The sequence below is a fragment of the Cotesia typhae genome, unplaced genomic scaffold (assembly GCF_013202065.1).
Source record: "Cotesia typhae breed Kobodo isofemale line unplaced genomic scaffold, CoteBio_Ctyphae contig_4, whole genome shotgun sequence".
Lineage (NCBI taxonomy): Eukaryota > Metazoa > Arthropoda > Insecta > Hymenoptera > Braconidae > Cotesia > Cotesia typhae.
In genome coordinates, this window is record NW_027423748.1 from 6575598 (window position 1) to 6587786 (window position 12189).

A 12189-nucleotide genomic window follows, 5' to 3' on the forward strand; every position below is an offset into this window, starting at 1 on the left:
AAAAGATTAAAAAGTTTTAGTTACTCGTAACTGTTATTATTACGGGAATTTTTTTTTTTTTTTTTTTTTTTTTTTTTTTTCAGTAAAAGGGATGACAACTTATTTAGACTAAGTAAAAAAATTGATTTGATTGAAAAGAAAAAACTACTAAGCAAAAACATAATTTTGAAAAATTTGATCAAGTTGAATAAGTAGAAAAATTTTTGAACCAAGAAAATGTTCTTGGTTAAAATAAATTTTACTTGAATCAAGAATTTTTTTATCACTGTAATTATGTACACAATGAATTGTTTAGAGAAAAAAATGTTTTCTTGACTCAACACTATTGCACGCCTCATAAGCGAAGCGTTTTTAAAATAGCGCTCGTACTATCTTAATCAATTTTATTGTAAAAAATGAGATTATGAGGCGTGCACTTTTGGATTTTTCAACTTTTTAGATCTTCATTAATTTTTTTACTCCAAGTAGAATTTTTTTCACACATACAGTAATTTTTTAATGGCCATTAAATTTATATAAAATTATAAAGTTAATTTGTGGTTAAATTTTTCTTACAATATTCATTTGATCTTTCATAAATTTTATTTAATGAAAATTCAGAAAACAGCTATTTAACTCTTTTTCTTTTATTGATTTCTCATAAATATAAATATAAATTCTATTGACGGGAAACATAAAGGCAAAATATCTTATTTAAAAGTATCTTCATACTTATACTATAAAAGATGAAATTATAATGAAAAAAGCTTACAAACAGCGTATGAATAAAATGAATAATAACAAGACTCTAAAGGAATAAATACGGAAATACTGATTTTCATTAAAGGTAATATAATATAATATTGTAATCAATGAGATAAGTGTGCGCCGAGGAACTGTCAATTAAATTGAACGACATTCAATAAAAATATCATTGAGTAGCTGGGCGCAATATTACTAGTGGGTGATATTGAATTTCTTCAGGGTTTTCCGAATGCTTTCATTCATATCAAGCCCAAAGGCTTCAATCGTGCTCGGAGATGTAATAGAAAACCTCCTCCTGCTCTCCTGACGGGATGACGACGCGATACCAAACATTTTTTTATTTTTTATTTTCTATCCTTCGCTCGTGCTAACCATTCTACTTGGTAACGTGTTAGTGTATAACGACTCATCCCCTAGACGATGAATTTTTTAGAGCGGCATGAAAGCCTAAAGGTTTTTAACCCTTTCTCTTTACTTTTTTTCACATCTCCCGCGAGAAAAAGAACCCGTCACAAAGGATGTGGCTGGTAGTTTTTATCCGTGACGCATGACGTTGTCATATATTTTACATGAAATATTAAATTACTAATTGGCAATATAAAATTTATAGATTCATTTTGCCGCAATTATTATTATGTAGTGACAGTAGACCCGAGAGTATACTTACATTTAATTATTTAATTTTTTTCTTTTTTCATCAGAACGCTAATATTTGTATATCACTGAGATTAAAGGATATTTGATCAGTTTTCGGAATAAAAAAAAAAAATAATAAAAATCATGACAAATATAATAAATAAATGAATAATGTTTTAAAAAGAATAAAATGGTAATAATTGAAAAAAAAAAAAAAATTACAAAATTTCAACAAAAACTCGCCGTTAATAAAAACAAAAAAAATTACTGTCTATAACTCATTGATTTGGTTCATTATTTAATTTGACAAAATAATTTAATTTTAACTTGAACATAAAAAGATAATTTTAAAACCTCTATAAGCAACTATAGACAAAATAGATCTACCCAAAAATGTTTTGTCTACTCATGGTAAAATTTTTTTGACTTTTTTCACGACACTAAATAAGTTGCTCATTAAAAAAAAAAAAAAAAAAAAAAAAATATTACAAGAGAATTATGTTTTACATTTTATAAAATTTTTTGGATATTTTTTGCCGACAGCAATAATAATTTTTTTCCACATCACGGTAAAGAAGGTTGCAAGCGTTTGCGTTGAATTTATACTTACTAGTCAAGTTGCGCTCTTGAATGTGGACCAACAGAGGGCGGAGCGCCTGCGAATTTAAACCATATAAAATAAAAAAAAATTTCCCTGAAAAACCGAACTACAAAAATCTAAAGAATTGATGATATTTTATTGATAAAAAATATAAAGTAACATAGAAATGTATCAAGATAATTTAATATAAATTACTATATTTACGATGTGAACCATCAACGTGTGATTCACAAGCATAAATATCAATTTTTAGAAACAAATTAATCTTTTACAATGAAAAATCACCTACATCTAAATACACGTGTTTATAAATAATAATTACACAATTAAAATTTTAATATTTAAATATATTCAAGCGGATAAAATTATTGTGGGTCTGGCGCTGTTTTAGCGTAGCCTAGTTTGTTCAAAGCTCGCTTGATGTCGACAAAAACGCTTGCATCTTCAATAGTACTCGGTATCTAAAAAAAAAAAAAAAAAAAAAAAAACTAAAGTAAAATAGAATGAAAGTAAAATAATAAAGAAAAATGTAATGTACATTAATTGCTCTTGAACGCGCCATATCGGCGATTGATTTTCGGATAGTTTTTCCTGAGCGAGTTCGCGGTAATCCTTTAACTGCAACAGCAACTTTGAAGGATGCGATCGGTCCAATTAGCTGCCTTACTTTATTTATTAACTCTTGATTTATTTGTTCTTCGTTCTTAGTCGTATCTATAAATAGATTTGTATAGCTATTATGAAGGCGACGCAATTACTGTAAAAAAGATAAATTGTAAGATTATGTAACCTATTCTCATGACGTAAAGACATAGCGGAATGTCTCCCTTAGTAGGTTCAGGTACACCGACAACGGCAGTATCAACAATGTCGGGGTGACTTAACACAACATCTTCCAATGCTGACGTCGATAATCTATGACCAGCGACATTTATTATGTCATCATCTCGCGCGGTAACGTAAACATATCCATATTCATCGATGTAGCCCGCGTCCATTGTATCGTAATAACCCTAACAATTTTAAAAATCAATATTCATTAGCAATTAATTTAAATTAATTTGATTAAATTTAATTAGCAGTTGGTAATTCAGGTAGTTGTTGAGTTTTTTCTGACGCGTAAAAGGTTTTAGAATTGAATCTTTAAGATTATAGATAGAAAATTCTACACAATAATAAAATTGATACGTACAGGATATTTTGAAAAGTAAATGTCTTTAAAGCGTTCAGGTGCTTTGTACAGTGTCGACATTGTTCCAGGCGGTAAAGGTAATTTAACAGCAATCCTTCCCAGTTCATGGATCGACGCTTTACTTCCGTCTTCGCGAAGAATTTCAACTAAAATTTTGAATTAAACTTAATCATTCAATTTATGGAGAATAATTAACAAAGCAAAATTTTTAATATAAATTACCATTGTATCCGGGAAAAGGCATTCCTGTAGAGTGTTTGGGGGGATTTAAACTGTGACCTAGACCAAGACAAGTCGCTGTTATAGCATGACCGGTTTCGGTTTGCCACCAATGGTTCAGAATCGGCACTTTGAAGGTATTTTCAGCCCAAGACTTGGCCTCGTAATCGCAATGTTCGCCCGCGACAAAGATTGTTTTCAATCTATAATTCGTTATTTCGTCATTTTTTTTTTTTTTTTTTTTTTACATTAATAGTTAATAAGTATTTATTAATAGTTAATAAATATTTATTAACAGTTAATAAATATTTATTAAATCATATGATGTTAAAAAATCATTTATTAACAGTTAATAAAGCTTATTAAGGATAAGCAAATTTTTCTACCTGTGTATTAGTAAAATTGTCAGTTTATTAATAAATAAAAAAATAATTTACGATTTTAAGGAGTAATTTCGACCCAAAACAGTCTCTGGATCGGCACGACGCAGCACTCGGAAGACTGTTGGTACCGTAAACAGAGCATTGGCTCGGTGCTGTTCAATAATTCTAAAAAAAAATGAATATTGTCTATCAAACACATGAACAAATAAAAAACAAAATCCTTACCTAAAGTATTGGCTTGCATTGGGCGTACGATCGGGTTTTCCCTCGAACATAACACTGGTTATACCGTAAAGAAGTGGCGCGTAACAAATGTACGAAAGTCCAACAACCCACCCAAGATCAGATGCCGCCCACCACACAGAGTTTTTGTCCATCCCATAAATTGTCTTCATTGTCCAGCAAAGAGTCGCTATATGTCCACCTACGGGTCTCTGTATCCCTTTCGGTTTATCTGTCGATAGTTATACTAATTAACTACCCAGTTAATAGATTAATTAATAAAAAAGTATTACCAGTTGTTCCCGATGTGTATAAAATATAAAGAGGATCATTAGCTTCAACCGGTACGCAAGGATGAGGCAAAGATTGTTCAATCAACTCATCAAAGTCTTCTTGGTAGCTTTGTAAAGGCGCTTCCCACACATTTCTACGCTGGAAGATAATACACTTCGGTCGGCGTACAGATATTAATTCCATCGCTTCTTCTACCATTGTTGTATATCTTTAAACAAAATATTTATCTTCCTGAGTTATAGTTTGTACTTTTTTTTTGCTAAATTGCTTTATAAAGTTTTTATTATATGGCTTGATTAGGTACTTTATAATTCGGGTAGGTTCCAGTCCACAACTAGCGGCAATGATAACTTTTGGTTCTGCGTGATCGATCCGTGTTGCTAACTCATTTGGGGCGAAACCTTTTAAATAAATAAATATATTATTTTATTGGATGGAATTTCACGATAAAGTGAATAAGTTTTTTTTCGCATTTGTTCATTCATTGTTAAATTAATACGCTGACAAAAAAATTACTGATTAAAGTAAGTGATACTTCATTTCACTTTTTTTTTCTCTTGTTTAGAAATTTTCAATTCAAAAATTTTTTATTTGGAAGTCAATGGAACTAGAAATCCATGCAGTGAACAAAAAAAACTTGGGTTAGTTATTTAAAGTAATTTTTTCCAATAAGCTTATGCAAAAATAGGGATTTAGATGCTCGAAATGACGGCACGAGTCTGAAATTGTAATTTTTTATTTTTGATTTGATTTTGTGATTTTTAAACATTTAAAATTTTTGAGTCACATTTAAATCCAAACTTAAATTATTTTTATAAAAATTTAAACATTTTTTATGCAATGACTTAGAAAAAAAAATTTAATTTTGAAAAAATTGAGTTTTAAAAAAAAAAGTCTGAATTTTGCTGAAAAAAAATTTATGCATTTTTTAATTTATTAAAAAATTAAAATTGATTTTTTTTAAATTTCACATTATGGGTGTCTATTAATTAATCGATTAATTAATTAATTAATGGCTGTAATCGAGGAAAAATTACCTCCAAAAACAACAGAATGAACAGCGCCAAGACGAGCACTGGCAAGAATTGCAATGACTGTTTCAGGAACAAGAGGCATATAAATTAATACACGATCGCCTTTTTGAACTCCCATATTAGCTAGTGCACCGGCAAGTCTCGATGTTTTTTCTAATAATTCATCGTATGTTACTTTGCGTATCGTTGATGTCAGTGGACTGTCATGAATCAAAGCGACCTTTTTACCGTATCCAGCTTTAACATGACGATCCACTGCATTGTGACAAGCGTTAATTTCTCCACCAACGTACCTACGATAAAATACAACTAAATGAATGAGTAATTCAATTATGTCACTGAATTGATATATTTTGATGGGAGCTGCCAGCAATAAATTGACATTAAAAAATTATTTTTATTTCATTTGCCCAAAGGTCAGGCAATAATGTACAATTAAAGGAATTTTACCACTGCCCGAAATTTTGTTTATTGAGAGAAGGCAAAGATAATAGGCCTCTTAGATAATAAACAACTCACCATTTAGTGAAGGGCTCATTGGAATTATCCAGAACTTTATCCCAATATTTACTCCATTCAACTTCTTCGCCGACTTCGGCCCAAAACTCTTCTGGATTTTCTAAAGACTTTCTAAATATTTTATCGTATACTTTGCTGTAGTATGGATTTTTATTCAATATATAATCTGCAATAAATATTACAATTTTTTTTTAATTTTTTTTTCTAAGTAACAAAATAAAATAAAAATAGTTTTGGATTTGTTATCTTTTGCTTTCGATTCTTGTATTAATTCTTCTTATGTTTTAAATAATTAATTAACGAGACTTGTACCTACACTTAAACTTCGAGTAGTACAACAGTACAACTTCTGCGTCCTCTCAACTTGTCTTTTACCTTCTATTTACTCGGTTGAGCGTATATACACATTTACAACAAGTAGATACGGGTTATAAGTTTTACAGAAATCATCAGAGAGTTAAAATGATCGAGTTTTAATACTTTACGTACGTTGATGAGTATTACACTTTATTTATTTACTTCTACTTAATTTTTAATTAATTTAATATTTAAAAAATTTGAAAATGTGAATTTAAAAGTATTTTTTGGACTCTTAATAAATTATTATTTTTTATAAAGAGAAATTTCAGTATTGCCTGATACTAGTTTGATTATTATTGTTCAAATTTAATCATAGAACTTCGTTATAATTAATCCACCAATCGATAATTGAATTCAATTATTTCTAGGATAGATTTAATACGAAAATGTATTAGCTTGTGAATTGATAGAACTTCACGAGTTAATTCGATCGAGCTCGAAAATCTAGTAGTGTTGGAAAAATGTTTTTTTTTTTTTTTTATTTTGAAATGCATTTTTTGAAATTTAACGCGGTTTTTTGAGTACAAAGAAATTGCTTCAAAAAAATATACAAAATAATAAATCTCACTGTAAAAAAATTCATTTTTTGCCCACTTTAAAAAACTAAACAGCAATTTAAAAATAATAATGAATTATTTTACTACCAAAACTAAAAATGACTTACCACTGTCGTTTTCTTTTCTAGCATATTTAAATTTAACGACTTGTGAATCAAAAGCTTTGTCAAATTCATCAAAATCATCGGTGTCCAAAAACTCAGTGTCCGGCATAGCTACTGCTTTTATTTAAATACTGCCTCTGTATTTCATTAACAAGCCCATTCAGCGGATTTTCTGTTGGGAAAAGATTGAATTTACAAAAAATTGTAGAAAATTCAGAAGATAAATTCATATGAATGTAACACAGAATCTACGACACTGACCACTGTGTATCTTGAATCCACTTTCTTACAAATTTACTTTTTTTTTTTTTTTACTTTTTATTCTAACATAGAATATGATATGATAAAAAAGGATGAGGTAGTTTTAAACTTTAGCGCTCTATTGACACATTCTAACTCAATTTAATCTGAGCAAGTACACTCGTCTTTTCTAGACTGGTTCAACGAACCCTCGGATGGCCAAGGAATAAAACTATATTGATGTTACCTTTAAGTCACGAGAAAAGTTGTGTTCAAGTTCTGCAAGTGCAACTATTTATTTTTTATGTGAAAATACGAGGATGTATTTTGTTTTATTATTTTTTCAAAAACGATCGATCTAGTTAGTGAAGAGACCCTTGTCAACTGAACGGCTAGCTGACTCAACTATTGATGAAAGTTTGAATCGAAAGTCTGCCGCTTTGTGCGCGTATGCTAATTAATTATAAACATTTTAATTGGTATTGTTTTAAAGAGAGAGTATCACGTGACAAATTTCCTGGTGACCTTAGATCCCGTCAAGTACAATGTTCATTGTATTCAATAGTTTTTTGCTCAAATAAATAAACAAAGTCTAGTCTTTTTATTTATTTACTTTTTTTTCTGTTTGAAAAAGAATTTATTATTTTTATGAGACAGTCTGAAAAAAAGTTTAAAAATTAAAAAATTTTTTTGGGCTTAGAAAAAGAAAACAGAATTTTTATTATACGCCCTTATGGCACCCGAGGTGTGTCCCAGGAGCCATAAGGGCGTATTAAATTTTTTTGTCACCATTTCGGACAAAACTACGTTAATTCCCGAAAAAAAATTTTTTATACGCCTTTTTGGCTTTTTACCGGGACCTTTTGCCGGTATACGCCTTTATGGCATCTGGAACGCGATATGATTTAATTGTAATTATTATTACTGTCTGTTGTAGTACCTGAGGAAGCTGCGAAAGTGGCTAAACGTTGTATAAAAATTAAATAAACATCAAATATTAAATATCCTTAAAACAAGAACCATGAATAAGAACGCGAATAGTAATAATAATTTTTTAGCTTATATTTCACGACCTTTCAAAGTACAGTGATTGATAAAAAGTGAAAATGATAGTTAAACGAATTTTTATTATTGAAATATCGATTTCAATTTGTAACAGGGCCGTGAGAAAAGTAAATTAAAAATTTTATACGTTTTCTTTTCAGAAATATTTGATGAAAAGATCGTAAAATTGGATCGAGTTGGTGTTATATAAATTAATCCAGGATTTCAACACTGATGTCACTAATTTTTAATCAATCTTCAGCTGGATATTAATTTATTTAAGAAAATTACTTATATATTAAAATAAATTATTAGTAAAATTATAAAATTTAATAAATATTTTATGTGTGAAACTAAATTCGAATTTGTCGACATTACTCTGACTATAATTCGAGTGTGTCATCACGTAGTTCACGTTTCTCGACGTCAAACAGTAACATTGCGGAAAATGAGAAGTTATGAAATAAAAGTTTTGAAAAAAGACTAACAAAAGTAAAAGATATTCAATAAAAATGAGACAATCAGCTTCTGTTACACTGACATTTTTTGTTGCACGCTAGATAAACATTATACAGTGAAAAAATTAAAGCGATAACAATAATTCAAGAGAAAATGACAGTAAATTATGTACTTGGTATCTTCTATGGTTTTGAAATAAATTTAAAAAGTCTTGATTAAAAAAGTATAACTCATGTGATACGCGTTGATATTTATGACATTTCCCTTCAACATCCGAGAGCGAGAATAAAGTTCAATCAACTGCGAACTTGAGGTGGAATGGGAATTACTCTTCCTTAGGATATGAGGGTCCCGTCTTCATTTGTGATGCACAAGAGACTAAACACAATTTCAAGAGTTTTCAACTTATTAGAAATTTTTTATACTTTACTATCTTATTACATTTATAAATCAATGCTCGATTATAAGATAATACACACTTTTAAACTTAATTTTTTTTTAATTTCGATAAATAAAAATGAGCTTACTGTTATTATTTATTGATTATTAAAATGATAACAAATTTGTGCAGTGATGGAAAATAATTTTTAATGCATAAATAAATAATATGAAATTTATTTTGCATATAAAAATTATATTATTTGTGTATAAATAACTATTACAAAAATTATTTAATAAAATTATTATTGAAAATTTTAATTATTTCACAGTGACTAGTTGATGCCTCGAGAGATCACAAAAACTCACATTGCTCTAGGTCGTAACTGTGACAAATAGATTTCATGGAACGCAGAAGATAAAAATATAGAATAATATGTAGAAGTAGAAATGTTATCATAAAACAAATACGATTTTTGTCATTTTATAAATAACTTTTACCAATAGTCGTTGCATTGTTAATAAAAAGTCAAAAAATTAATGTATTTAATTTTTTTTTACATTTTATTCAATGCTAAAAATCAAAATTTTTAAAGTAAAAATTTATTAATTTTGAAGTAAATATAAAGCATAATTTATTGTTTTTGGATGTAATTGTTTAAGAATAAATTTGTACAGTGCCACATGATTTTTTTTCAGGAAAAAATGAAAAACTAAACATTTTTTAAAATTTTTTGGAAAATTTGTAAATTTTAACGTTTAAAAAAAAATTTAAAGGTAAAAATTTTTTGGATTTTCCAAATTTCTTTAATTTTCATAATTTTAGAGTGAGACTGAGTTCGATTATCAATTAAAAAAATTATGAAAATAAAAAAATTGAAATATTGACAATTTTACCCAACTTTAAAAATGTTAATTTTTATTTTTAACTTTTACTTAAACAACTCTTTGGTTGTTTTCCTTCTCTTCTATTGATGTGTTTGCAAGAAGTGAAACACCAGTTAAGAAGTTAAGTTAACCGTAATGAAATGAAAAGTGTAAAGAAGTAAAAGTAACAAGTTGAAAGAAGACCAATCAAATAACATCATGGAGAACAAACAATTCACGTGTTTTGCATTTAAAATAAACTGACGCCGACGCGCTTTTGTATCAACTGTCTTCCTCTAATTTACTCGATTAGTTTTCAAACGGACGGGATATTACTGAAAGTCTCTGGGCTTATTTATTTTTTATCCGATGTGTAATTTTAAGTGTAAATTATTGAAGCTCTAATGTCAAAAGTTTAATATAAAATTTATTTTATGCAGTGATGAATAAAGTTGTTTTTGTTGAAAAAAAAAGTAAATTTATTGAAATTTAACAGGTCGTAAGTCACGTTGGAATTTTAAGGTGATACAGGTGAGTAATTTTTGTTAATTTTTTGTATGACGCTTGTTTTTTATCTGCGAACTGGGTGAATTATAGACATAAAATATTCGCTCTATTTATTTCGAATAATTCGAGGTCATAAAAAAATGTATTTCTTTCAAATAAGGTTTAATAAAATTTCGTATGGTCATGATTCAAGGAATTCTGGTTATTTACTGGATAAATAATAGAAAAAAAATTTTTATTTAATTATTGACCGAGATAAGAATCACCAAGAATACTGTACTCATAAACAGTAAATTACTTACTGAGCAACCACCCCTGTAATAATTATTTTTGGAAAACGAGTAAATGGTTGTAGACAATATATAAAAAAAATATTTTATTTTAGAAAAAAACTGACCGTAAAAATGCATCAGTAGGGATCGAATTTCAAAGCACATAAAAAAATTTGAGCATAAATTTTTTTATGACCTTAACTTTATGTTGTATGCATTAATTTATAACATCAGGGCTTATGAAAAATAATAAAATAAACATGAAATAATGTAATAAAATAATAAAATTTTTTTACTTCGAATCGTTATTTTTATATTTCAACTATTGACCAATTGAATACAATAGTCATGCACGAATAAAGTGACAAAATAATATTCAATATCTCGTTCATCCACCTCCACACTTTGAATTACTTTGAAGTTTTTTTTTCCCTTTTATTTGAAGCCACGTGAGTTTCCTTTTTACCGCAAAAATGTCATGTGACTCAAAGGACTCTGTTAATTATCAATAACATTACACAATATCAAACTCAACGTCAGCGCTTTGATATAAATCCGGTTGAATTTTTTTACTGTCTTTTAATTAAAATAAAAAAAAAAAAAAAAGGTATACTGTAATTAATTCGATTGAAAAAATAGTTATTTTAAAACGATACGGTTATATAATTTAGTAATAACAATACTTGAAACCTCTAAAGAACTTGTTAAACTGCCTTGAAGTTCAAGGGAAATTATTGTATGCTGGTTCAAAGAGTTATTTTTCACAGTATTTTTGTCGGGTGCTAGTCCAGTATTCTATGAAACTATATTATAAATATTTCTAAAAAGTGTATTTTTTCACACGAAAGCTATATTAAGTCCGTATCAATACTCGTATTCTTTTTATACTCTGCACACTGTACAGCTGAAAATACAATTTTATAAATCGATACTGCGATAATGAAATTCTAAATTGGAGTCTTTTGATGAGAAATGTAAATTATTAAAAGTGACAAACTCAGCATGGCTATAATACAAATTGCACGACTCATAATGCATCTAAGAGAGATTTCCACGATTGAAAAATTTTTAACATTAAAAATTCGGCTCAATTAAAACAATTACAAGTAATTTTTACCAAATGGCTAAAAATTTTATCTCTAAAAAATTTTGAACGAGAACACAAAATTTTCTCAATTCCTAATTATTAACATTTTTAAAGATATAAGCTCATCTCGATGTTACACTTATCAAGAGCTTTTATTTGAGTACCCACATGCATTTTTCATATATACAAATATATAATATATATAAATATATGAAAAATTGATGTGGGTACTCAAATGAAAGGTTTCGATGAGTATCACATCGGGATGAGCTCATATCTTTAAAAGCGTCAATAGTTCACGAGATACAAGGTCATTTCTTAATTATGTATCTAGAGATAAAGTATTTTCGAATGCAGCCTAAATATCTACCATCATAAATTTACTATTGATGAGAATGATATAAAACCTCGAAAAGGCTCAACTCCAGGTCACGACTTTTCCAACGATACCAAATTGAATCATAAAAATC

The 12189-nt window shown here is 28.3% G+C and overlaps 1 protein-coding gene across 3 annotated transcripts in view; it reads right to left on the reverse strand.

The window, feature by feature from the left end:
- Positions 1–2098: 2098 nt before the first annotated feature.
- LOC141527703 (acyl-CoA synthetase short-chain family member 3, mitochondrial) overlaps positions 2099–12189 on the reverse strand; it is a 29575-nt gene continuing 19484 nt past the window's right edge. Inside the window, exons 1-13 of one of the 3 annotated variants that reach the window (XM_074243312.1) lie at positions 7353–7545; positions 6869–7037; positions 5845–6010; positions 5329–5618; positions 4596–4692; positions 4291–4499; positions 4001–4229; positions 3830–3940; positions 3396–3595; positions 3174–3319; positions 2772–2994; positions 2520–2695; positions 2099–2442 (exon numbers count right to left, since the gene is read on the reverse strand). In XM_074243312.1, the coding sequence (XP_074099413.1) occupies positions 2347–2442; positions 2520–2695; positions 2772–2994; positions 3174–3319; positions 3396–3595; positions 3830–3940; positions 4001–4229; positions 4291–4499; positions 4596–4692; positions 5329–5618; positions 5845–6010; positions 6869–6974 (2049 nt within the window). In that variant the 5' untranslated portion in view covers positions 6975–7037; positions 7353–7545 and the 3' untranslated portion in view covers positions 2099–2346. Of the gene's footprint in view, positions 2443–2519; positions 2696–2771; positions 2995–3173; positions 3320–3395; positions 3596–3829; positions 3941–4000; positions 4230–4290; positions 4500–4595; positions 4693–5328; positions 5619–5844; positions 6011–6868; positions 7038–7126; positions 7274–7352; positions 7546–12189 lie in introns of those variants that run through there. The other 2 variants (XM_074243314.1, XM_074243313.1) reach the window with 2 other exon arrangements.